At 42.1% G+C, this 27,797-nt stretch overlaps 1 protein-coding gene across 1 annotated transcript; it reads right to left on the bottom strand.

Annotated features, from left to right (window-relative positions):
• Nucleotides 1-908: 908 nt before the first annotated feature.
• Nucleotides 909-26,706, bottom strand: LOC139642747 (alpha-tectorin-like). Its single transcript, XM_071517738.1, has 19 exons — nucleotides 26,573-26,706; nucleotides 24,590-24,646; nucleotides 22,779-22,882; nucleotides 19,757-19,975; nucleotides 19,477-19,566; nucleotides 18,006-18,111; nucleotides 16,650-16,779; nucleotides 14,599-14,848; nucleotides 14,246-14,402; nucleotides 12,277-12,382; nucleotides 11,924-11,986; nucleotides 10,510-10,712; nucleotides 8,992-9,123; nucleotides 7,690-7,871; nucleotides 6,105-6,265; nucleotides 4,466-4,711; nucleotides 3,816-3,975; nucleotides 3,626-3,718; nucleotides 909-2,272 (listed from the first exon to the last, which is right to left on the bottom strand). The coding sequence occupies exons 2-18, from the start codon at nucleotides 24,633-24,635 to the stop codon at nucleotides 3,626-3,628; spliced, it is 2,448 nt and encodes an 815-aa protein (XP_071373839.1). The 5' UTR covers nucleotides 24,636-24,646; nucleotides 26,573-26,706; the 3' UTR covers nucleotides 909-2,272.
• Nucleotides 26,707-27,797: the final 1,091 nt, after the last annotated feature.

The following is a 27,797-nucleotide window of genomic DNA, read 5'->3' as shown; positions in this document are numbered from 1 at the left end:
AATAAATGACCAAAACTCATGTTTGTCTTTTGCCCCAATTTTATTTTATTTTTTTGTATTTTATAATGCCATAAAAATGATAAAACACAACAGCATGTCTCAGTGTCATTAAGGCCACAGTTCCGCCTAAATTATCTCTCAATTAAAGTCACATCTTCATTTAAATGCAAATCATTAACATTTTGGTTCAGCATACAATTTTGCCTAATTCCTTTACCACAGACTGGATATGTGTACCTGCTTGTGACAAAGGTCCTTTTAGTTTAGAAGAACAATATTTCCTCAATGGATGAAACTGAGCATGAACTGATGTCCAGCCTGTTGTAGGTGAAAGCCCACAGGCTGCTGTCTCCACAGATAGAACAGAATAACAGAAAAGGGAAATATAAAAAATGGAAAAGTTGTACTATGGTCCTTTCTCTAAGAAGTGTTAAATATGAAACAATGTCCTTCATTAAACATCTTCCATTCAGCTGGCCTCAAGTGTAATATATTAATTCCTTCATGTCATGTCACATCCTATTGGATCGTCATTGATCCCTGACAAAGCTCTTTCCCTTCATGTCATAACTTGCTAGTGTTTTAGTTTCTTCATTCTGTAGTAAGGTAACTTATTGGCTGTATAGTTGTACAATAGATAGTTTGCATCAATTTAATATAAAACCCACAATAAAACCCACAACACCCTCTAAAAACCCTTCGTTCATCAGTTCTGTTAGAGTCACTGCACAGGAAAACCACTTCTATCACTTCCAGTTATTTGGCCATGTTATAGTGAAAGATATCTTCCTAATCCAAATCTGTATTCTCTGTCTGTGTCATTCATGCACTTTGATACTGTATCTTAAAATCTTACACTTTGTACAGGATGATTTTATTTAGCCCACCCCCCCACCGCCTCTGTATGCCAACAGCCAAAACTGGACCAAGACGTCTTTAAAAATTGGCAATGAACAGCTGACAGTGAGTGTGCAGTGACTCTATAGCTCCCGTCTCCCACCATCTCTCATTTCCTTCCTTCCCAACCATACCTGCTATATAAATGTCACCCAGTTAATCTGCAGTGTGTTTGTGTATATTTAAAGACCCCAAGAAGTGAAAAATTACTTTGGATCAGCGATGTCCTGAACCAGAACTTAACCTAGTAAGACGACACAGGGCAAAAACTTAGAATTGATTATGAGAAATTTTCAATCAAAACAGCCTCAGATATTTTTTCTACAGTTTTTCTGTAAACACTCAGTGATGTGTTTCAAAATCAACGATCTGATTGGCATCTCCAGCACTTGGAGCTCACTGCGTCTTCATTTTTATGTCGACAGGAACCTTTAGCAGCTGAGCAGAGGTTTCTGCTTCATGGGGTCTTTAAGGCTGCCACTGCCAAACAGCACTCAATTACTGTTTTTTATTTGTTAGCTAGAGTTGTAGGTTTAATAGAGTTATAGATGTAATAGTGTGGTTATAGTTAAACCCAAACTTCCCTGCACACTTCCCGTCACCAAATTCGATTAATATGGTGGTATAAATTCTATAAAGGTGGTGTGATGCCACCCTGCCCCAGTCTGGAGTGAACTCTGATATGATAAGATATGACAACATCAGTCTTCACAGGACTGTACTAAGATCCATCAGGTAAAAGACTCCTATCTATTTTGTAGTCTGTAAATCACTGAGGAAGGGCCGACATCACATGCTGCTGAACGATAGCCCATGTAGGATTTTCTCACATTTCCAGACTAGATGCACCAATGTGCTCTGGTCCTGTGTTACATTTACTTTGTACATGTTAAGAATTTAGCAGATGCTCTTATGCAGTGCATCAGTAAGTCAAGCAGTATGAGAGTAGCAGCACACAGCTGTTGAGGAACATATCCATATCAGCTGTTGTGGGGCTCGAACCTGTGACCTGGTGGTTACACAACAACCTCTCTAATTATTATGATTATTCCTGATTATGTCCTCGTCCCCAGTGGCTCTAACAAGTCCTCGTCAGTCCACCAGAAGTCACTTCTACCATCTCAAAACTCTAAACTAGATCGAATTAAACTAGACCAAATTATAGAAGAATCAGATCAGTAGGTAAATCTAGTTATATCTAGCAGTTTGGTGTCAACACAATCACGTTAACAACAATGTATTTAAAAATCCTACAGGAATTATCATTTCAACACTGAAGGGGTTCAGGCCAGGCTCGTGGTCAGGGTGAAGCAGAGGTCAAGGGTCGTTTTCGGTCTAAAGCTTGAAGGTCAGTCCAAGTCACCATGGAAACGACCTGAGGAGAAAAACAGATGAATTGGTCACTAGGAACTCTGCCCTCATGGCCGGTCACATCTGTTTCACCTAACAAATGATCTTCAAGAAATGCGTATTGAGGTTGGTCACAATACTTTTCTGCCTTTTAAATTAAGAACCCAACCGTGACACTGGCACTGGATAGCTAGCATTATCATATGGCGCTTTTCCACTGCCTGGTACCAGCTCGACTCGACTCTACTCTACTCGCCTTTTTTGGTTTTCCACTGGCCAAGTACCAGGTACCAGGTACCATATTACGTAGTACCTGGTACTTTTTTTCGTAGCACCTCCGTCGAGGTTCCAAGCGAGCTGAGGCGAGCTGAGGCGATACCAAAAGGTGACGTAAAAACACTGCAGACCACTGATTGGTCAGAGAATCGTCATCGCGACACGGGACGTATATGCTAACGTTAGCTACCAGGCTAGCTTACCCTCTTGCGTCGCCTTGAGCAGCCAGAGAGCAGTCTGTTGTCTCGCTGCCTTCAGCCTCTTCTGAAATCAAATCTGTCTCCTTGCTGTGACTGACAGCCACATACCGAGAATCAAGAACACCATCGCTTCGATATCCTCCATTGTAGCTGTGTGTCACGTTTCATGCAGCGTCGCAGCGTCGCTATGACGACCAGTTTTGGGGGGTGGGGCACATTGAGGGGGTACTATATGTACAGTGGAAAACCAAGTGGTACTACCAAAAGCGAGTAGAGTCGAGGCGAGTTGAGCCGGTACTATGCAGTGGAAAAGCGGCAATAGTTACTAGCTAATAGCTAACTATCTACCAGTCAGCATTGATCATAGCATCACAGCCAAGTGGTAGTTAGCTAGCTATTAGCTACTAGCATACTAGTTAGCTAGTATTGCTAGGGTAACTTTAAAACATGTAGCAAATAATCATGCGCATAAATATATCATCTAGTCCTGCCTCAGACTGACTGAAGCCACACTGCTTCTCTTCTTCGTTTATTTTGACTCTCTGCTTGGAACAGTGTTGTATAAAACTGGATGATGTCACACTGCCCTGATTAGAGACTCCATGTTGGATTTTTTGGAGGAAATGAACATGGCTAAAGCAGCATTTCTATTGGCCGGCTGTGCGAATTCTCAGGTCACAATTCAGCACATGTGGACTTTGCGTGAATGCAAAGAGGCAAAACTGCTTTCAAACCCCGAAATTAAATTTTGTACTCGCTCTTTACATGGTTTTCAGTGGAAGTGAAAGAGAGGCAAAGCACATTTTCACGCATTGTGGTGCGAAGTGTGACCATGCCTTTACCTAACTGGTCACCAGGAACTCTGCTGCAATGTAATTGGTCACCAGGAACTCTGCCCTTACCTATTTGGTCCAGGCCATGGTGATGAGGGCTGGGCTCATGTCTTCAGAGTTAGACACGAGGGATCTGCGTCTTCTACGACCTGCGTTACAGTCCTGGGAGAGAGGGAGAAGGGACAGAGAGAGTTCAGGGTGAAGTGTAACTTGCATGTATTTGTGCATATGTGTGAGTGAATTCATCAGCTTGGCTTACCGGGAGACAGTCAGCGTCGTCCAATGTACACAGCTTCAGTTGGCAGTGCAGGTAGACGTCAGTAGTTTGCCCACTGAACTGGAACATGTTGAAGGAGAAGTAGCTGGACGTTCCCACTCCGTTGCCCACCACCACCGTCCCATCAGCAGTGTTAGCACAGCTGCTCAGAAACAGAGAAACCAGAGATGACATCACCAGCTACACCAGTGGTTCAGCCTACTGGTTACAGGGACTGGCCAGTAACCACAACCTCACAGGTTTGATCCCCACGAGACATCCTGTCCTGTTGGAGTTTCTTTAAGCCAGACACTGAACTTGCTAACTCATTATTAGTCGCTCTGGTAATGGCACCGGTTAAATGATAGACCCTGGCAGGGTGGCCCAGTGGATAGAAACTGTACAATTACCAAAAGGTCACAGGTTAGATTCCTGCAACACCCAGTGTCTGTCAACAGCCATGGGTCCTGTTTAAATGTCCCTGAGCGATATACTGAACCTGCCTGCTTACTCACTGCTGTGGATAAGAGTCAGCTAAATGACAAAAATGTAAATGCAAGATGTGAAGACACTCTCCTGCAACTTTGCCCTACAGAATTATGTGTTTTGCACCCCGTGTTCACAGTCAGGGTGCCACCTGTGTGTGTCCTCACCCTGAAGTGATGAGGTCGTATCTCGGGGTCCCAGAGGACAATGCCGTGTTGGTTGCCCAGCAGGAGTCGATCATCACGGTGACCACGTTGCCATCAAGCCCAACTGTCGATAGCTCCACCCAAATCGTCTGGTCCAGATTTATCTCTGTGCTCGAAGTGATAGCTTGCGTGCGATCGGAGTCCGAGTAGGCGTTCATGGTCAGAGTGTAAGTCCATTCTCCAGATTCAATCACCTCAGACACAGAGCTGGGGAAGACAGACACATTTCAGCTGCTGAGTGAAGCTTTGGCTTCAATCAGCACAAAAATAACCATGTTTAGATGTCAGCCACATGTTTGCACAAGCACATAATTTGTGATAAACTGCGACCAGCTTGGGGCTGTGAGAAGGTGTGGCGGTTACATTTTTCACACTGTGCATATGGGGCATAAGGGGCATTTTCAGGTCAGGGAGGGAGTCAGTCAGTCAGTCAGTCAGTCAGTCAGTCAGTCAGTCATCAGTCCTTCATGAGATGGCCTCTAGAGGCTGTCTTGGGCTGCGAGATGGTCTCTCGCCTGTAGGGTAAATGGCACACTAACTCCCAGAGTCCCACTCTCTGCCGTTAATTTCTCAACGTCCACATTTAAAAATTTCAACATCTCACACACACATTCTTTTTTTTTCATAACATTCAACAACAGTCCTAACAGTCCATGTTTGGCAGCCTCTAGTGCTTGTATTATACATTATGTACACAGAATAATCCACACAAAATGGCAGAATTTAGAAATATTCTGCAATATATGTGATTTTAGAATTATATTTACATATTATGCAAGCAAAGCCTATATAAAGATGGTTTCTATTCTACTGCTTCAATGCTATTAGCAAAATCTGACAGAAAAAACACCGTTCTTGTTATCAGGTCTGGGGTCAATTCATGAATGAACCTCATTTCCAGTTGGAATTTGAAAAAACCTACAGGAAACAGAATTGGAATGTCAGTAAATTGATTTTAATCCAATTAATTTTTTGTTTCGTTTTTTCTTACCACATATCTGACATTACACTTAATCTTATATATTATCAATACGTAATATACTAAAATGTTAAAGGTTCCTTTCAGCTGGTATTTGATCCAGAACATGTAATGGTAATCTATACATTATGATTGAATGTATTTGATTTTGTCGAACTGTCTTTTTTTTGATTGATAATGTTTGATTTATAATGTTTAGTGAGTCGAGACAAACTTTCTTAGAGCCTGTGTCCACCAGCGACCTCTTGAGCGCTTTGGAGCGGAGAGGACGTGTCGGGTGTTGTTGCTGTGATGTTGCAACAGCAGTCACTGTCAGTCGTTGTCTCACAGCAGTGTATTGTTTTTATCGTTTCAAGTCAACTTTTGTTTTTCGTTGCTGGTTAGCTAGCTAAGTGTTCCTTTAAAAGACTGGTTGTACTGGACAGCTCCCAGAATGAATTTGGGAACTGTATGAATGTGAAACAAGGCAGTGCTGACAAAGAGCTTGGTGCTCAACCTCCCTGGATAAAGAAAGGTGAAAAGAAACAGTGATTTATGGGTCTGTGCTGATAGCTGCAAATACTCACCACATGCACACACATACACACACACGCTCTCACACACACACACACACACACACACCTGTCTCTGATTCTGATGCCAATGTCCATGCTCGTCTCGGGTAGCGGCACTGTATAGTAGCAGGATAAGTCGATCTGTACGTCATCGTTGCGAGTGATCGTGCCGTCGTCAGTGCTAATAATCGAGATGGCGTTCTTGAAGAGCAGTTGGCTCTCACTGGTCTGTGGGATGAGGAGGATTCAGACGTTATTATAGGACAAGCTTTCAGGTACAGAAAACTGAAATGAGGAGCTTGAAAATGTTTAGGATTCATCCATTACTTTTAAAACAGATTTTAGCCATTTATCAGACTCTTATCCTGAGTGACTCACAATGAGTGACTTAGAAAGAGTATTTTATTTACTGTTCATTTTTTAATTATCTTTAATTCCTGGATTACATTATAAGCAACCAATATTAAGGAGGTCAAGGCTCAGAGGTCACAGTGACCTGACAATATTCTCTCTTGTCTCTCTTGTAAAAGAGGTTTTTAAATCTTAATGAGACTTTTTTTTACCTGGTTAAATGAAGGTTAAATAAAATAAAATAATAAAAAATATCGCTATGATCATTGAATGATCATGTAAGAGTGCTAGGAAAAGCTAAGAGGAGAGTTAGAAGGGATTTGTTTTTGGTCTGCTCAGTCAACTTAGCCGTTAAGAACAGAGACGCCAAAATCATCCATGTGTCCCCAGTAGATGATTGGATCCAGAACTCCATGCTAACACTTTAGCGTCCACTATGTTGAGTGATAGTAGCTCCATGCTAACACTTTAGCGTCCACTATGTTGAGTGATAGTAGCTCCATGCTAACACTTTAGCGTCCACTATGTTGAGTGACAGTAGGCTCCATGCTAACACTTTAGTATATGGGTTATATTTTGCGTTCCAGTCAATATAGACCATGATTTGTTCTGTATTTCTCTAGGCCTACTTAAGGGATGAAAGTGAGAATAATACAATAATGAATAATAATTAAACCAGTTATTTTACAAAACGTGACCACAGGGTAAATCTGATAGAAAACACTAGAGCCGGTCAGCAGCAGCTCTCTCTCCTCCTCTGTGTGACGGTGTGTGTGTCTGCAATTATAGTATTGGAATTTTTGTTTCCATAACTGTTTGCGTATCTTGTAAAGTTAAGGTTAGGGTTAAGGTTCTGGTTAAGTTCAGGCAAGTAAAACAACTTTGGTTCAGGTTTGGGTTAGGGTTAGGGTTCGGCAGCTAATTGAACCCCGGTCGGCGTCATCAAAGTAAACTCATCCGCCCAACCAGCACCCGACCACAACACCCTTACTGTCCACCGTGCCGCTGAATGTGACACTACTTCCTGTTTATAGTCGTGTCTCCTTCACTTAACCGCGTTGTGGTGGGAAAACGTAATCCTAACGCTTTACGTGCCGCCAACACGTAATTTGGTGTTAACAAGTCATGTTCTGTGAGATCAGGTTGAACAGAGTGTAAGCTAAAGTGTAAGCATGGAGCACCAGAGTGACTGATGTACCGGGGACACATGGATGATTTTGTTCTTATCAGTTGAAGGCAAAGCTGACCAATGGGACAATCTCCCAAAACACTGATGTATATAAGTAGAGGAGAGCACCCACCGTGACCACCGTGCCGCAGGTGTCACCGCTGAAGCTGAAGGTCACCATGTGGGTGTCGTCGTCCAAATCGCCCGTGCAGGAGTCGTCGTTGAGGTGTAAGTTGGTGTAGTCGATGTTATTTTCCTCCAGGACACAACGAGGTAGGCTTAACGAAGCAGAGCTGTCCCCACAGACCGGAGCGCCTGAACACAACCAACACAAGGTGAGTCAACACACACACACACACAGACATATACTTACACACACATACAAGCACACACAGGGAAACACAATTCTGACAAAAAAAATAAAATAAATAAAATTCTGCTGAATATTGCAACTGCGACATGGATTTCAATGTGTGAGGACCTCAGATTTCAACATTTTAAAAATGTTGAAAATTTCCCTACAAAGATTTATTGGGGAAAATGAAACGCCTTAGCTTTGGGATCCATTTGAATTTAATGAAAAATGTACTAAGACAGTGATGCATAGTCCTGGTTTAGTGGATCTCAATCCTGGTCCTCAAGTACCAAAACCCTTCTGGTTTCCTATTTTACCTGGTAGTTTATTACATTCACCTGGTATCCCACATCTCACTCAGCCCCTGATTACACCAGGTGAACGCTACCAGGAAACCAGCTGGGTTGTGACACTCGAGGACCAGGACTGAGAAGCATTGCTCTACAGGACCAGAACATCTTGTTTAGGAAGCCTCTGGGATTTGGAAGATGCAGCAGTCCATAATATCTGTCAGAAGGGCCAGCATACATACGGATGTGTCTAGAGCCTGTAGTATTTTAGGTCCTTGAACTGCTGTGTCTGAAATACCTGTGGCTGTGGCTACCTGTGTTTAGCTGAGCCGGTATACTGTAATATTGGTAAAAATGTAAAAAAGGCAATTAAATCGTTGATTGCGATTATTTGTGTGACTAATAATCGCAAGCTAAAATTTCAGCCCTACCTGTGGCTGTGACCTTTATAGGCCAGCCGCTAGTTTTGGAAGATTGTTTTTTCCATTTCACAATTTCAACATTTCAACAATTCAGATGTCTTGTGGAAGTGTTTGGCTGAACATTGAACCGTTTCACTGTTGCATGTTGTTTGTTGGAGTTCTTCTTTGTCAGTGGCCTTAATCCTTTGTTGAGGATGGAATGTTAGCGCAGCAGGACTTTAACTACCTTTAGTTAAGTTGTCGTAGTGAGCTGTTATCGGTAGTTTGTTATACTTTCATTTGCCAAGATGTTCACATTTCATCTGCAAGTTACTCGTGCGAATCTAGTTTTCACTTGTTCTGATTAACTGTGCAGCCTGTCAACTTACTAGAGATGCTATCCAAGCTATATTCGGAGGCGAAAATGGCCCGGCAGAGGCAGACGTTGTTGTCCCCCTTCTCACCGCAGAACTCGTCGGAAGAGCAGTACGTGTCCAGGCAGAAGGCCGTCGGGGTAGCAGCTACAGACAGACAGACAGACAGACAGACAGACAGACAGACAGACAGACAGACAGACAGACAGGTAGACAGACAGACAGACAGACAGACAGACAGACAGGTAGACAGACAGACAGACACACAGACACACAGACACACAGACAGACAAGAGGGGAGACAGGTAGACATCATTAGAGACAAATGAGACATAAAGGCAAACGGATAGGAAGGTAGACAAGAAAGCAAATAGACAAGAAGGGATACTGGCAGACAGAGAGGTAGATAGACAAGAGGGGAAACAGATCTTTTTCTTTTCTTTTTTTTAAAAGGTATTATCTCCCACATCTTTATGGTTTTCATGGTTTTTTGCCATTTCTTCTTCACTGGATAGCTAAAAGTACAGAGTGATGTGATGGAAGGAGAGAGGCAGGATGACAGGCCAACAGGTCCGGATTCAACAACATAATCAGTTCAGATCAGTCTACAAGTCTGATTTTTTTCATTTTTTTCAAGTGAATCAAATCAACTAAATTAAAGCTACACCAAAAATATTGTTTTCAAAACTGCGATTCATAGGGGCCGGACACCAGGCTAACCCTGACCCAGATAAGCGTCTTGAAAACACTGACAACTGAACCAACTACTGGACATATTGTGTACTGCATATATTTCATTTTTGTGTTATCTTATTATCCATTTGCTTATTCTCATCGTACATGTTCTGCATTCATTCTTTCTTTGCTTCAGTAAGTTCTATTGCTGTTATTTTTGCACAACAATGCTGTAATCCATCCTTTGTCCCATACTTTTTATCATACATTCTACCTAACATCTTCTAGTGTTAAAATTGTCAATTATGTTGAATGTGGCTTACGTTCTATTATACAACAGTTAGTTCCGGTCGAGTGCTGCAACAGCACTGGGACGTTTCACTATATGTATCACTCCGCTTTACAACTGTCCTAATATACACAGTTCATGTGTTGCTTGGCAACAACAGGTAGTGGGTTCCTGAGGGAACTGTTTTTGTTGGCGGAGAAGAATAACAGTCAAAAATCATAATCTGTTGTCTCAAATTACCATTAGGCTACTTGATAAATAGGTTTGTTTACAGAACTGTTGTATAAAAGCAATATCACATGAGAGGGAGTGCTGTTATACTGTATATCAGCACGGCGTCATTATCTTCGGCCGAATCACAGCCGTGCTGATAAACACTATGACAGCAGGACCTCGAGTGAGATATTGCTTAATTTTTACTCTGCTGCTCATATTCTATTTTTCTTCATTATTACTATTGGCTGCTGCAACGACCCAATTTCCCCAAGGAGATGGTTCAAGATTTATCTCTTTTCTTCTCTCTGTATCCTCATGAACCATAACCCAATGAAACTGAAGGACAGTCTTACAGCAGCCGGCTGTCGCCCTCCAGCCGTCCAGCGTGTCACCGCTATGGCTGCTGCAGGTCGTGGCGTAAGCCTCCAGAAGCTGGCATAGGAGATCGTCCCCCGCTGGGTAGTTGCACAAGATGTTTGTACAGGCAGATATATAGGGCCCTGGGGGGATGTGTGTGTTGCAAGTGGTGAAGGGCTCCTGCATCAGTAGATTACACCTGTTCCAGAGATGCAGAGAGAGGAGAAGGGAGTTAGAATGAGGAAGAACAGTTGGCGGTCAAGAAGAGGCAAACGGTTATTAGTATAAACAACAACAAGAAGGGATTTTCAGAACTGTAATGTTTTATTACTGGGTAACGGTGTGAACTAGATATAGAACAGTATGACTATAACATAGAGATGAATATATCATATCATAAAGTTAGCTATAGTGGGGGACATGGGTTGGGAACCATGTGAGGCTCGCTGGAAGATATGTATAGCCCAGTTACGGAATCGGTTACTTGATATGGAAGAAAATAGACTGACAAGAAAGATATTTATATGGGATAAACAAATGACTGGCTCTTGGTCAAGAGATGTGTGCACATTGTTCTATAACTACAGGTTTGGCGAGGTATTTCTTAATAACAAAAAGCTGAACATTTGTATGTTCAGAGAGTCTGTGTTTACTCGGTACAAGGAGCAATGGGCTGATGATATATGGACTAAACCAACATTGTGTATATTTAGGATGATAAAATACTTAGAATTATGTTGTATATAATTTATCTAAAAAGCAAAGAGCCTTATGTGCCCAGCTGAGATCTGGTATTTTACCACTTATGGTTGAAACTGGGCGGTCTGTCAGTCTGGACGAAGAAAAGTGGATTTGTTCAATGTGTTTGACTGATATAGAAAATGAGTTTCACTTTGTTTTCTATTGTCCTTTTTACTGGGAACTATACTTTGTTTAGTAAGATAAAAACAGATATTGATTTTGTAAATATGGATGATGCACAAAGATTGAGTTGGCTGTTCGCTTATGAAACATTTAGATTAGCTAGTTACCTGGAGAAAGCCTGGGAGAGGAGAAGAAAAGCTTTTTATCAAGATAAACTGGAAGTTTGTAGCAGTTCTTTTCAGTGTATTGTTCATTTGAAACCTATCATTTCAAATATGTTATTTGAAAGAATATAGTAGTACTTTATCATGTGGTAATTTATTTTATGTATTTATTTATTTATTTTTTTGTTCTTATATGTATCACCGTTTTGTAAAATTGTCCTGTAATCCCATGTAGGATGGGCCAGATGTTTGGCATGACACAGAAATAAAAATAAACTAACTACAAACATCAAATTACATCATTGATTTTTGCCCTAAAATGTGAGAAAACTATTTTATTGATCACAAGCTGGGTAAACTGTTCAGGTGTGTCTGTCCTCACTTGGCGGTCATGGCGTCGCAGTCGATCTCATCGTCAGTAGTGTCACTCTGCACCGTTTCACAGCTAGGGGGCGATAGAGAGAGAGAGAGAGAGAGAGAGAGAGAGAGAGAGAGAGAGAGAGAGATCAACACCACTCTCCTGGTCTGACTTGTCAATGCAAATACACAAACACACACACACACTAACCATCTTGTTAAAGAACCCCACAGTATCTGAAACCGTTAAAACTTGTTCATCATGATCAACACACTTTTCCACAAGCAGCATGTTGTGCATACTTTTCAATTATCAATTTATGTACCATGTAGCTGAACCTCACTAGTAGTCAGTAGGAGATTTGAGTGAGTACTTACTCGTCGTCACTGTTGTCACTATCCTTCACTGTTGACATGTCTACCGTGGCAGCATCGGAATCTGTGGGGTCGCCACATAACCCACCTGGCGCATAGTCCGTGTGTCCTAATCAGTGTCAGGAGAAAATGGGGGTAAATCAGATCAGTAAACTTCATACATTTTGAGGGAAAACTAGCTGTACATGGCAGCCTGCCAAAGGACAGCTATCAATCATTCATTCAAACAATAGAAAGATTATACTTATTGAAAATAGAACTGGAAAAAATATGAATGTGTACCATGCTACCTTTCCTTAACAAGTGCTGGTGTGCTTGAGCAAAGCATTTGAACCCCAACTGCTACAGTGGAGCTGCTCAGTGGCCTCAGTTTCTTTCTTGAAAATGCCATTCACCTCTTTTAGGTTGTAAATAAATAAAATGAATTATATTTGGAATGTGACCGGTCTTCAACCGCTGCTGTGAAGGAGAGCAAAGGACGTTCACTTCACTAGAGCTTATTCTGTAAGATCAGTTAGCAGCAGTGACACCTGAGTGGCCCAAGTGGTTTCTCTGGCAGAGCAGGTCTTCGCTCAGCCCTACTACAGATGAAGACCAGGACCCAGACAACATTTCTCTCTCTGCTGGGCATGATTTCAGTGAGGAAGCTGGTTCAGAAGCTGGATCTGGATCTGGATCAGCCCACCAGGTTTAGGACACCCAATCCATTATAACAGAGTGAGCAGGACCTTGGAGGCTCTAGGGCTGAGCATGAATGTTGAATGAATGAATGTTTAACGTAATGTTTAACGATTAGTCTGATGAAGGTCCAGTTGAAAACCCAAAATGTACTTAAAAAAAAAAAAGGTGTTACATTGCAAGTAGCAGAGTCTTTCATTGTCGATGCACCTGCACAAACTATTTTGAATGTGCAAGTTTGCCACTTGCTGATTTGTAAGAATCAATCCACGTAATATATCCCCCCTCACTGAAGAATATAAAGGCTCTGTGGGAGGGGGGCTTGACGAAGGAATTAGTCATGGGATAGCATTTTGCATCGGGTGCGCTCCTTGACTATTTGTTTGAGTTACGGTTTGACCCAGTGCGGGATCCTCCACCGTACCCATCTGACTGAAATCGGTTTGATGTTCATCGGCGCATAAGTATTGGACAGAAGCTTTTGGCACAATCTCTGAAATCACAGAGCCTCTCCCAAAATACAAGGCAGACCTCATAGCTTTAATAACGCTTCTGGTGAAGCACCTAATCCTGTTTTGGTGAAAATCACCTACTCCTGAAGATGTGGGAACTTCCTTTGTTGTTTGTTTGTTTGACTCCCTTTGATTCCAGAATGAATAGATCTCTTTGCATGTGTTTTATGTTGAAAAAGGGCTGACTGTGTATCCTTTTTACCTGTACTAGTCTTGTTAACAGAAACCATGCTTTTTATTTTAAATTTTTATTAATCATCATTTTTCTTTGTTTGGTGTCTTTTGATACTTTCTCGACTCCTCTGTGGGATAAATTTACTCAACTACATGTCATACAAACTGTATTGATACTCGACGAGTCGACCCCTACCAGCCAGTCCAGAGACTCTGTTCCCAAAATCCACATGGTTGAAGAGGCGTGTCAACCAAAACACCTTAGCAATTAAGTCATGCTCTTTCACTGTGGATGTTGGACACCAACAAGGATGTTGTCTCCTAGCTGTTTGTGATATTCATAGACAGGATATCAGTTGAAAACAATGAACATCCTCTTTGGTGTCTACTGCATGCCTCCACAGTGTGAATCCAGACACTGAACCAGGTGATTCACTTGTGTTATGGTCCACATGAGGATGAGGAAGCAAAGACAGGCATGTGCTACTTCACTGTATTGGCTTTTCTGTCTCTCTCTGAACAGAAACATCTGAAACCTCTCCTGCTTTCCTCTCCGACCCTACTGTCCCTTCCTACTTTTTATCCGTCTGGGATTTAGTTTTCCATACCTGTAATGTCGATCTGCACAGTTACGCCATCAAAGAAGACAGGAATCATTTGGCCGTAGTACGGTATCTTAGCAGTCACTCCAGTCTGGTCCTTAGAGAGCTCCACACCATGAACCGTCTGCGGCGTGTCGCTGAGCGTCTGCACCTCGTCGCCCACCTGCATCACATCAGAGGGGCAGAGTGGAGGAAACACTCACTCAAACATTACAAATACACAAAAATGTAGACAGAGGCTGTGAGCATTTATCTTACAACACAAACACCGATAGGACGATGTAACGCATCAGTGAGTAAGAACATCACTAGTCAAACACCAGTGGCTCCTAGAGGGACCGCAGCAGTCGGGAGCTTACCTTAACTCTCCCTTGTTCCAGAGTCACAGTAACGCCGTCGTCCTTCAGGACCAACAACACATGGCTCAGAAGTGGAACGTCTGTGCGGCGGCGTTCCTGGAAGACCGCCACCACGTCCACGTCCGGGTCAGGCGTCGACACGACACTCAGCAGAGTGTATGCACACCGATGCGTGACAGTCTGATCGTTCCCGTGAAAGTCAATGACAGTGGAGCCAGTCACGGTGCACATGGTGGGCGCTGGGTAGCATCTGATCGAGTTGGAGGACAGATAGAAGAGTAAATTAGATGGATACCTTTTTAATCCCTGGGAGGGACAGGCCGTCATCATCAGCATGATAAGAGACATTATGGCAGAGACTGAGATAATATGAAAAACATGAACAAAAAATCTAAATAGGACATGGAAAAAATGAATTAAAAATCGACTAATTCACATACTGTCACAAACGATAAAGAGAAAAAAAAAACACAATTGTAAAATAAATCCCAAATCACCACCAACATTTAATCTATTGTTCCTTGAGCCAAGTCTGATCTGGAAATCTGTTCAGAAGATTTTGAGATGCTGCTGACAGACAGACAGGCAGGCAGACAGACAGGTAGGCAGGCAGGCAGACAGACAGGTAGGCAGGCAGACAGACAGACAGGCAGACAGACAGGCAGACAGACAGACAGACAGAGAGACAGATAGACAGGCAGGCAGACAGACAGGTAGGCAGGCAGGCAGACAGACAGGTAGGCAGGCAGGCAGACAGACAGACAGACAGGCAGGCAGACAGACAGACAGACAGAGAGACAGATAGACAGGCAGGCAGGCAGACAGACAGACAGGTAGGCAGGCAGACAGACAGGTAGGCAGGCAGGCAGACAGACAGGTAGGCAGGCAGACAGACAGGCAGGCAGGCAGGCAGGCAGACAGGCAGGCAGACAGACAGACAGGCAGACAGACAGACAGACAGACAGACAGGCAGGCAGGCAGGCAGACAGACAGACAGACAGACAGACAGACAGACAGGCAGACAGACAGACAGACAGGCAGGCAGGCAGGCAGGCAGACAGACAGACAGACAGGCAGGCAGACAGACAGACAGACAGACAGACAGAAACACAACCTCCTTGGCAGAAACTAACCAAAATTCATCTGCTACTTTCACCATTTCACCGGCCAAATTTTTACATTTTATGCATTTAGCCAACACTCTTTCCAGAGTGACTTCCAGTGAGGGAAACAGTAGAATGAGCTCTGATTCCTAAATCACCAACATTATAAGCAACCAATAATAAGGTCAAGGGTCACCGAGACAATATTCCTCTGACCACAGAATGATCATGTAAGAGTCACGTGCTCAGGAAAGATAAAAAGGTTTGAAGATGCGAGAGGGGAGGGATGTTTTTAGAGAGCAGTCAGAGTGAGCAGAGCAGGAAGGTATGGGAGAGGAGGTTTGATTCAGGGGAGGAGAGGCCGACATGAGGCCCTTCTTTACAAGATGAGTTTCAGGTTGAGATGGAAGACGGGGACAGACTGGGCTGTCCTGACTGGGTGGGAAGGTCAATCCACTGTTCTTTTAAAGTGGAAAACAGTCTCCAGACTGTGGCTGGTTACCTGCCACAGTGGCTGGTAGAGCCGGCAGTGTTTTGACCAGCATGTGGCTGGTAGTCACATGTCAACCAAGAGCCGTCCGATAAAGGAGTCGCTTATAAAATCAACAGTTCTGCCTGAGGAACACAGACATCAGACATCATCCTATGAAGAGTTCATGTCCAAAACAACATATATCCATTTGGGGAAAAAAAACATTATCTGATATTCATCATTAAATATCTCTAAAATCAACCAAGGACTTCAGGTCCCTACTATCTTTTAAAAACTACGATCATTTGTTGTAGCTGTCCTGTCAATCATTTTGTCCCAGTAGGAGTCACTTCAGTCCCAGATGGCTGAGATTTTGTTTTGGAACCAAACTCTTCATCGGTAGGTGAAGCCTGATACCAAAGCAGCTTCACATATTTCACAACACTTTCTTCCAAATATAAAACAAACATATTTACTCGTTGTTGCCCTGGCACCAGGCTGCGGAGCCACACGAGAAGTCATCAGTGAAGACTCCAGTCGCATCACAGGTTTGGAGGCTGCAGGTTGCCGATTGTTCAGCTGTTCCACCTACTTCATAAGAGGTAACTGGGAAGTGAGGAACAGTTAACAAAGTTAGTTTCTGAAGTGATAAGATTATAAAGTGTGTGAGTAGATATGAGAGTAACAGGCAATACAAAGGCAGTCTGCTGGTAAGATGTGAGGCTCGCTTTGTCGTTTGTAGGAAAATAATGCCCAGGTTGAAAATAAACGCAATTATATCCTTTAATGCCTTATAAGTGATACAGAGGATTTTAAAATCGGCAGCCAGTGCAGGGAAGCCAGCACAGGAGTAGTGAGGCTGCCTGAGTCTTTCTGAGGAATCTCACTGCTGCATTTTGAACTCACTGCTTGATGGAGGCATGTGAACAAGGTATTACAGTCATCAACATGGGAGAAGATAAAAGTGCCACAGTTTTTATTCAGTTTCCACAAAACAGCTTGCAAGTATGGCTTGCTAGTTAGCTTGCCGCTAGCTGCTTCCCTTGGTTTCAATGAGGAATGCTAACGAGACGTTTTAGGGAAAGGAGAGGACAAATGTGGAGACCTTTCTCCACACAAAAAAATCATTATCGTCCAATATCTCTAAAATCTAGACAATACAGGATGTGAACGTGTCACCATTTTGTCAACCGAGGACTGAAGTTATCACTCTCCTTTAAACATCACCAGCATTTGGTTTAATTTTCTGCTGCCAAGCGTTTTGGACTGAAACTCTTTCATTCTGATGGAGCAGTTGCCTGAAGGCCTCACTGTAGTTCGACATCACTGCCCCTGTTCCAATTACTATACATGTTAGTATGTATTAGTATTAATACTAGTATTTCACTATATTGCTAGATAGCACTATACAATTACTATATAACTATACTAATCTATATAATACACCTTACAATATGTCACTGCAGATTATCCCAAGAGTTCCCAGTCTCTCTCATGTCAAAGACCCCAGAGACACTTTAGACCGCTCAAACCCCCATTGGATTCAGTCCCTGAAGAGTTTGTTATCGATTTTATTCCTTAGATCCACATTTGAGAAGATTCTTTGTTGTTAAATATGGCTTAGAAAATAATTACTTAACTGTTTATATTGTAGTTGGGGAGAGAGTGAAACTCGGGATCAAAACAGGAATTATTGTATATTGTAACTTTATATTAACTTGAAGTGAATTAAATAGCAGTCATACTGAAATATTTTACATTTTGATGTGGACCCTGTAGGACCCTTTCCAGGACCCCTAAGAGGCCCCAGACCCCACTATAGGAACACCAACCTGAGTCACTGCATCCAGTCAGGTCGAAGTAGTCATCCACAGCGACTGCAGAAGGGTTGATAGGATAGCTGTTATCTACGTTGTCACCACTCCGCACATCCAAATTCTAGAAAGGAACAAACAAAAAACAAAACACTCACAAAGTTTGACAGGCATTTTCATCTACAGGAATGTTGTTGTTGTTTTTTTTTTATTTAAAACTTTAAGACTTATTTAGTAATCTCTCAAAGTCTTAAAGTAGTAAAGAATATCAAAGTAACTCAGACTGTGCAGCCACGACAACAGCATCTCCGCTTGGTTCCCTTTTTTGTCTATTTTTTAATCTTAGGACGATTTCACAATAAGTTTGAAGGTTTTTTCCCAGATCCGAGACTGTTTACGCCGAATGTCTGTTGGTGTGAAAGCTGTTTTCGAACTCGGTGCGCTCCAGAAAAGCAGACTGAGGTTTGCATGAACACAAACGGGGGTGTGGGTCCACAGCGGGTGTGAAAGCGATCCGCTCCACAGTCAAGTCAGGTTTATTTCTCCAGCCCTTCATCACAAAGCATTCTCAAAGGACTTTACAAAGAACAACACAATAAAACACAAGAACACGAAACAAAGACACAAAAAAAAGATAAGCAAACAAGTCGGGACTTTAGGAGTCGGGAAGTAGAATATTATAGCGTTTCTTATTGTTTCTTATTATTACACAGTGCTTTAGGTCACAGTAGAGTTTTGTAGTGTTTGCCCACTCATGATGTGGCGAGTGCACCTGTTCTCCTAACTATTCACACTACAGCACTTCACTTGTGTATCATATAATGAAATCATTTGGAGAGGAGGCAACATATCTGACTGGAGCAGCTCACTGTGATGAACTCTCCTTCGAGCGAGTGCACTGAGAGCAAAGCACCAAACGCACGACTCCCATCAGGCTGTTCTGTTACAAAGCAGCAGGACTGTAACTGCTGCTCATCCAGAAAAGAAGTGTGGCACCAAATAAACAGAAACAGAACTAGGAAAACAAACATGTCCCGCAAGTGACAGAAAGTGACGTCGGGGACGCAGAGCGATATGCAAGAAGAATTCAGAAGAATTTTCACGTGTGTGAAAGCAAACCTGCGGGGATGAAAAACACCTTCGATCTCACCGGACTCAAATAATCAACTCAAGTGTGAAAACGCTGCTAATTTACAACCACAGTCCTCAACAGTTGGATCAGTGTGTGTGTGTGTGTGTGTGTGTGTGTGTGTGTGTGTGTGTGTGTGTGTGAACTCTGCGAACTATCTTTCCTACAGTCTCCATCTTTGCTGCCTGAGGCTGCAAGCTTCCATCGCCATCATCTGACTGATTTGACATCACATACTCAAAAACTCTTAGTTATAATAATAATAAGTCTTAAAACATTTTAGCAGACCCTTTAAATAATCTTTAATTACACATCAAATAATCCAGATTTCCCTAATTATGCCTTACATATTATACTTACGGCATTAACACCGGCACTGTCAGCGTAAACACTTTCTGTCTTGACCCTCAGAGCTGCTTGTGTCCCAAAGTCATGGATTTCCATGGTGATCTGACAACAGTAAAAGATACAGAGACTGTAAGGAAATCGCATCCAAAACGTTTTTAAAAAAGATTTTGGTTTTCGATAAAAAAAAAGTATTTAAATTGTTAATTTCATACAAAGGATGCAACATTAACACAAGTGAACTAAATCTAAAGACATACAAGCTAAGCTGCAAATGAAACTGAAGAAGACTCACAAAAAGAGTTGAGCCACTTTTAACAGTCACTGATATGTGACATGATCCAGCAGTCACAATCTGTGGCAGATCTGTATGAAGAGCCGACCCAAGGGCTAATTCAGTGTTAACTACAGTCACTTCAATGGTGTCTATAGTCCCTGAAGGCATGGAAACACATTCCTCTGCATCGGCATCGAAACAAACGTCAATGATTTGGTTCTCGGAATCATGGTTAACCTGTTAACATCAGAGAGAAACACAACAGATTAAATAACAACAACAACAATAACAACAATTACAGCTGCTAGCAGCAACATGGCGGCCGGGAACAGCTTAGCCGTTTCCTTATGAGGAAAAAAGGAAGAGAAACTGAAATCTGTGAGGCTCTTAATGCTTTAGCCCCATCTACAGTTCTGCTCTTTTGAAGCCTTAAACACAGACACGGCCTCTCAGATCTTCCTCCTTAACGCTGCTCTCCATCCCAAGGTCACACTTATTATAAATTGCTTTGGACAAAAGCATCTGCTAAATAACGTAATGTAATGTAATGTAATGTAATGTCTAGATTAGAAACCAAAGGTGACCGTGTCTTTGCTGAGGAGATTCTGTCTGTTTCTTCTCTGTCATGTTTTAAACTCGCCTTTAACACACTTTTATACAACAGCTTTTACGTGATTTAATGTTCAGTAATTGTTGAGATTTTATTAGGCGGCCTATGCTCGTAGCCTGACAATTGGCCTAATGGTGGCGCTACAGTAACGGTTCAAAGATTAAACTAACGCTAATCTAAAAAGTGTGTATATAAAATGCCTTGATTTTCAGAATATTATCTTCAACATTGAATTTCTGAAAGTTTGAAATCTGCCCTCCGTGAAGCAAGTGTTCTTCAGTGGCCGGGCCATGGGCAGTTCAGTTAGGAGCCGCCCACAATGCAGTTATGACAGACCGGGACATACAGGATGTTCATCAGTGAGGCAGCCAGTAAATATTGGATTCAGTCATCATATGATGGCCCTAGTTTGACACAAATTGCTGTATTTACAGAATGATCTTTTCCTACTGCATATCATATTTCCTTCTGCTAATAGGTGATATGGTAATAGATCATTGTATGATGCTGCTGATTACTCAAACTACTGTGCTAATCTTTCATGTCAATAGGCTATTCTGATATACTAATGCTAATGCGGCCTGTTGTTATGATCTATAAGTTCCTCTAACATAACAATAACAATAACATTATGTATTGTATTGTATTGTTAATGTATTGTTGTCTTTCTGTTTTGTATGAATATTGTGTGGTGGGTGTGTGTGTACATGTATGTGAGGCTTTGTATAAAGGGTGGAACCAAATTTCCTCTAGACAATAAAGTATCTATCTATCTATCTATCTATCTATCTATCTATCTCTCTATTTAGGCCTAACAGACTGCATTTTTCTCCTCTTTTTTTCCCTCATGACTAAAGCCTGTTTTATACTCTGTTCTGAGAGGGTTTCCGACGTGTTCTGAAAAAACGAGCTGCAAAAGCCAAAGCGAGTGGAGCCGCAGGGGGAGAGGAGAGATAGAGCTGCCGAAGTTGTCGTTTTTTCAATATATTGCAGAGTTTTATACAGACTTAATATGTCCTAATATGTAATATGTAATATCTAATATGTAATAAGTTACTTTTTACACACACCGTTACAAATGATGCGAATTTGGAGCAAATTAAGTTCACTTTAGTTTTCAGAATTTGTCAGATTGAGTGCAAAGCTACAGTCTGCTGGTGTTTCTCACACAGGATGGAGAAGAAAGGTGTGTGTGTGTGTGTGTGTGTGTGTGTGTGCGGTGAGTTACAAGCAGCAGCACCAGTGAGATCAGTCTCTGGTGTGACAGAGAACAGAACGTGACGGGCAGCGTTACAGATCGCTTTAGATCCATTTCTATACTCACCAACTTTTGATTTTGTGGCGGCTCGTGCCGATATTGTGGCGGAGCGTCACAAATAAACCTGTGACATGGGACACAAGCGTGCCGCCATTTCATTTGAACAGACAACAGGGAACACAGGCTTTCACCTCTGACCTATGACTAGTTCCTGTTTACCACCCCGCCCCCTTATTTGACGGACAGCCTGCAGCTCCTCCTACGAACCCTGCAGTGTGAGCAAAGTGGCCGCACTGCTCAGCGCAGACCCTGAGGGCTTCGTCCAGAGAGATTTGACACTGATCTACAAGTCCCAAGTGGTGAAGAAAGCGATACTGAAAACATAAAGCGACCCCAAAACGTGTCTACAGACTGTAGCTATCTGTCTGTACTGTGCTGTGGCCTTGATGCTTTCTAAACTGTTCTGGTTTTGTTGTTTATTATCTTATGGCTGTATGCAACAGATCATTTCCTCATAGACTAATGAATCATCTTATAATCATGGCTGTAGAATACTCAATTCTGATTGGACGATGAAGGCTTTCTGAGGTCTGTGATTTCTGAATAACAGAGCCCTGTTTCACATCTAATCATATCAGTCCACAGTCAAGAAGTTTGCTCCATGTTGTTTATGTCTAATTGTCTGGTGACACCTTGTGGCAAAACATGTTACTGCTTGGTTAATACTGGACTCGTTTTTTGGCAGAAGTATTAGCATGTAATAAAACAATATTCCAAGTCAAATGAATGATGTGTTTAGTAAGTGGCTGTGTAGCACACAGGCAGGCTGCTATCTGCATGATGGGTGAGCCGGTTCAGTCTGAATCAGAACTGCATAGAAAAGACTTTGAGCACCTGAAGCTCAAAAGTCAAGCATAGCTGTCAAGGATTACAATTAGAATTAGAATCCGAATTTTTGATCCCCATATACACCAGATCACTTGAAAACTCTAAATCCATATTTTAATAACACATGTCAAACAAATTGTCTTTCCTCAGCCAGCCTTGTTAAGGTGCTGATGCCCCTCAGGCTGCAGAGAGGATCAGCAGCAAACTGGAGGGAAAAGGTCAATAATGCCAGTAGGTGGAAAGACATGAATCTGTTTTCAAACATGAAGCTTCATCTTACTCACATAGAGTGTACTGTATGTCTGTCCATAAAAGGTGATGGGACACCCGCTGATGTCCACCTGTTCATCTGCATCTGCACCGAATGTCTCCGCCTGCACAGCAGCACCTGGACCAAGACATGGAGACACATGACTGGTGTGAACAGAGTCTGTTAGCTGAGGCAAAGTTCACTCTGTTCAAGGCAGTACAATACAACTGGAGTGCAGAAGCTTAAAAAAAAGTCAGTGGTTTGAATTCTCAGACCGTTAGGGAACAGGGACAGTGAATCAGAAACGCTCTCCTGCTCCTTAACTACTACGACTGAAGTGCTCTTGAGCAAGGCAGTGGGGCTGCTCAGTGGCCGACAGCAGCAGACCGGTTGTACTGGGCGGCTCCCAGTGTGAATGTGAAGCAGGGTGGAGCTCAGTCAAGCTTCCCCAGGCAAATAAAGGTTAAAAAGGGACCAGCTTTCCTATAAAAGAGGATTCATATTTGATTATGGATTGCTGCTGCCATGTCTCCCCATTCTTGAAAGTATACTTGTGTCATGTGTATTCCTGTTTACTGTCATACGGTACGTCTTGTCTTGTAGTGTGCTAATGTTTAGTCTTCTGTCATACGGTACGTCTTGTCTGCACTATATGTGACAGCCTGTTATGTTTTCTCCTTCATGTAGTGTAACACTTCCACATGGTGTGCTGTCTTGTAAATATTGCACTGCACCAACCTCACCAAGTCAAATTCCTAGTATGTGAAAATGTACCTGGCAAAAATAAATCTGATTCTGATTCTGATTCTGATTTCATTGCAGGCCTACTGCCCAAACTATGATGTGCAATACTCCTGTACTGTATCTAAGGTTTAAACTGTCTAACGCTTGACACTAATGTTTTTCATTTGTCTTATTGTATGTTTCTATTGTATATTTAACTGTGTTTTGTCATTTGTCAACACTCTCTCTGTCAGTGTTTTTATGAACTGCCAGATGGGCCAAAGACAAATTTCCCCTCTGTGTGGACAATAACCCTTTGGAGGACACACACATACATTTTGATAAAACTTCAACTTTTTTTGACATAACTGGGTTACATGTCGTCTTCTTAACATAAATTCATGGTCAAATATTTTGGGTCAGGGTCAAAGGTCATTTAGGAGGTGGTTACTCCCAGTAACCACTGTCCCTCTTCACTACCCACATTATCCTCATATCACTGTCCTGGTCTGCATCACTACTGCACTGGTCTTCCTCATCATGGCTCTCACACTCTTCCTCACTACATGAAGAAGACCCTGACAGAATATCTTTCATAAACAATCTTTCTACCTTCTGCAGCACTAAGTGTTTTCCTTGCCATAATTCCCTGCAATATTATACAGAACAGAAAAGCCACTCAGAGCTGAATCCTCACCTGTATATTGCCTACTTCCCATAGGAATACATTGAACATTAGAAGACATCAGAGGGACAGTGGTCTCTGTGGGAAACCACCTATGTTTTACCCCTTGAGGTACAGTGGGTCAAACCACCTATTTTTGCCTCTATAAAATCTATATTTATTTATTTTAAAAAAATGTTTTGGTCATCACAATTCTTCAACGTATTTTCTACAATAAACAATCATAGAAATTGCAAGAAAATAAACCTGGTCAAACACCAATTAACCAGGTCAAATTCCTTTTGCACCTGAAAGTGACTTTGATTCAGATTCTGCTGCTGCAGCTAATACTGCATGTACTTCTACTGCTACGTCTACTGCAAGTACTACAGAGAACTTGAGTCAATCCCAAAGAGGAAAGAGGCAATAGGAATGTGTTGCAGAGGCGAGGTGCTTACCTGCCAGCAGGCTGAGCACAGCCTGGTAGAGCAGGAAGTGGAGCATGATGGAGCCGGCTGGAAGAGACGCAAGGAGGTCAGTTAGCAGACATGAAGAAAGTCAAGTTTACATGCATGCATGTATATCAGGGGTTATATTTCAAAATGCTTCTAGTTATTCACAATCATGTGAACAAGCAGAGCTGGAGAGTAATATCGCTACATGTAATTAAACTAGTAGTAAAACTAAATTCTTTTTTAAACCTTTTCAAAAGAAAGTTAACATTGCTTCACCTGTGATGAAGCCGGACGGCTCATTTGGTTTGGACTCTAGTTTCTGGCAGGCAGCTTAGAAACACACTCAACACTTCTAACACTTTATTTCAAATAAAACACAATATTTGATAACATCCTAGTCAGTGGTATTTTTTCAGGCATGTGATTTTGTATTATAAGACATTGTATATGCATAGGTGTAGATATGATGATGTCTACAAAGTAGTTTGAGCTGTGTTTTCTAAGTAACTAGTTAACAAAACTGTTTCTCTTGAGTGAAGCTTTGCTGTAGACTTTCAAAGTAAATTCTCCATCACTGGGAAAGAGCTTGATATACAAAACCTGTCGACCCAATGAGCTATAGCCGGTTTTTGAAACTCCTCATACCTGCCGATTGAGTATTGAGTTCTGCCAGCTCAATACAAAAGGACTTCCAACCAAATGGATTTCTGTCTTATCTTCATTTAGTTTTAAGAAATCTGTACTCATCCAATCATTGATAGCAAATAGACAAGTAGACAAGGTGTGCAGACCGGTGGTGGAAAGAGTACTAGAGAGACCTACTCAAGTATAAGTGAAATTACTGTTTAATGTCAAATTTAGGGAGTAAAATGTAAAAAAGTAGCTCATTTAAAATGTACTCAGAGTAAAAGTTACTGAGTTACTTTTTAGAAAGAGAAATAAAGTGCAGAAACAAAGTAAAGTCAGATTACTCTTCTCTTCTCTGCTGACTGCCTTTTACTGCTCCACAGTTGGCCAAGTTATGATTCATGTTTATTGTCATTATTATCATCATAATTATCATTATTTGTTATTAGTTATTACTTTTACATTGTGTTGTAATAACGTTTATAATTTAGGTAGAGGCCATGAATAAGCCCCTTAGGGTTTCCTGCCTCTTACCCTGCACTATATACTGCTACCTTTGTTTTTTTTCTCATATCTTCTCTTTCTTGTTTTTAAATTGTGAAAAATAAATAAAACTTAAAAAAAAGAAGTAAGTCAGTTTCTGATGCTTATGGAAAGCCTCAAAAAATGTACTCTGTAATTGCCTGTTGTCCAGCCTCCATGAATCTCAGTCTGTAGCACTTTTTGAATTTGCATGCTGATTCATAGCAGTCTGGTCAAGTCTATCCAAGACTGATTCACTGATGTAATTTCACGCCCCGACCGATTGGTCAGTGTTTGTTGTCAGTTATCAAAATCTTTGACCAATCACAGCAGCAAAGCAGATTGACATATCTGGAAATGTCTCAGCAACAACAGTCATGGTGTCGTTCACTTCAGAGTTTTTGAACTGCTGATTGTTCCTGTTTTAATTCATCAAAGTTTTTCAAGGACTGATGAAATCTCTAAATCTAGCTCGCTATCATCCAATCCCTTTTCCTGCCATTTTGGTCGTTCTTGTCACTCTGTGACGCTCGGCATAAGGAGGTTTGTCCCGCCTACATCCACCATCCAATCAGGTTTGTCGGACAGTATCTGTCCGAATTAACTCCCGGAGGATAGGCTTGGTCGAGACCGCTATGAATCACCATGCAAAATCAAAAAGTGCTAAAGACTGAGATTCATGGCAGCTGGACACCAGCCAAAATCTGTAATGACTTTGCCTATATACTTTTTATACACTTCTGCCTCTATACTCTGCCTATAAGAGGCCCTAGGTCTGGGTTTCACAATGAAAATAGAGAGAGAGGCAGAGGGAGGAAGAGCTTCAGGTTCTCTTACCGTCCGAGGGTTTAGGTAGAGGAGCAGAGAGTTGAAGGAGCTCTGGGTCTCTGGGAGGTGAAGGAGGTCTGGGTCTCTGGGAGGTGAAGGTCGGTGTTGAGGAGAAGTCGCTCTCGATGCTTCGGCTCTCTGAAAGATTTATTCAGTTTGTCTCTGGATGGAGGAGACTGGTCTCTCTCTCTCTCTCTCTCTCTCTATTTATCTCTGTCCCTGGTGTCATTTAGTAATTAACATTTGCTGCTGTGACATCACACCACTGGTTCTGTCAGATTCCGTAATTGTCATATACAATGCCAAGAACTGTGCCAAGAAAGTTTTGGTTCCTGGCAACGCTATCACATCATTGGCATACCCTTTATGTTTGATGTTATGCGCTCCACTGTCCTGTTTTTCTCCTCTGTCTCTTTCTTTAGGTGCAGCTGATGACAATTAGCGTGCTCATCATCACCTTTGGGTGCATGTCTATAAAGACGATTGATGCATTTGGACAGACTGACAGCACTCCCACTTGCAGCTCATGTTTGTTTGTGTTTTGTAATTGTTCTCTTTTCCGTCTTTCTTTTGGGGAAGGAGGCCTGGCAGTCCAGTTATCGCGGCTTTGTTTGTTTGTTTAGTTTATTCTGTGGTTTTGGTAGTTTAAGGGGTCGCACTGGGACTGGCGGCCCGTTGCGTGGTTGGCCCAGTAGTTTCCCCCTCCTTTTGATCTGTTTGGCCTCCTGACTCTTATTTTTGTGTATGTACTTTTTTGCCTTTGCAACTTGGGTCAGCCTGCTTTATATGTTGTGGTCTTCATTTAAGTGAGCTAAAGGTGTTGAGGGTGTAACAATGTTATATATGAAGACATTCACAAACATTCACATTTGGCTTTGAAGAGCAGGTAAAGAGACTGATCCAGTCCAGCTCCTATGGAACAACCTTCCTGAAAGTGTTCGATTAACAGCTTAGCAGTTGACTGGAACTGGTGGACAGAACCTCAGTTTGTCACGGGGAGGTGTGGTGAGGACCCAAACGCAGGACAGCGAGGCAGGTTGTGATCAAAACCTCAAGACTCGGTGTTTAATTGTACAGATAGCAGGTGACACAGGAAATCAAAAAACAAGAGCTCTACACAAACTGACACAAACATAACACAATGATCCGACAAAGACTGACTGGGGAACAAGACTAATATACACATGGGGGTGATTACAGATTAGACACAGCTGGGGCAGACAGGTAACATGGT

The sequence above is a fragment of the Centroberyx affinis genome, unplaced genomic scaffold, assembly GCF_046629955.1.
Source record: "Centroberyx affinis isolate AG114_WGS23_722 - 3 ecotype Tasmania unplaced genomic scaffold, CSIRO-AGI_Caff_v1 ptg000516l_1, whole genome shotgun sequence".
Classification (NCBI taxonomy): Eukaryota; Metazoa; Chordata; class Actinopteri; order Beryciformes; family Berycidae; genus Centroberyx; species Centroberyx affinis.
Note: the sequence above shows the minus strand (reverse complement) of the source record. Positions and strands in the feature narration are given on the sequence as shown.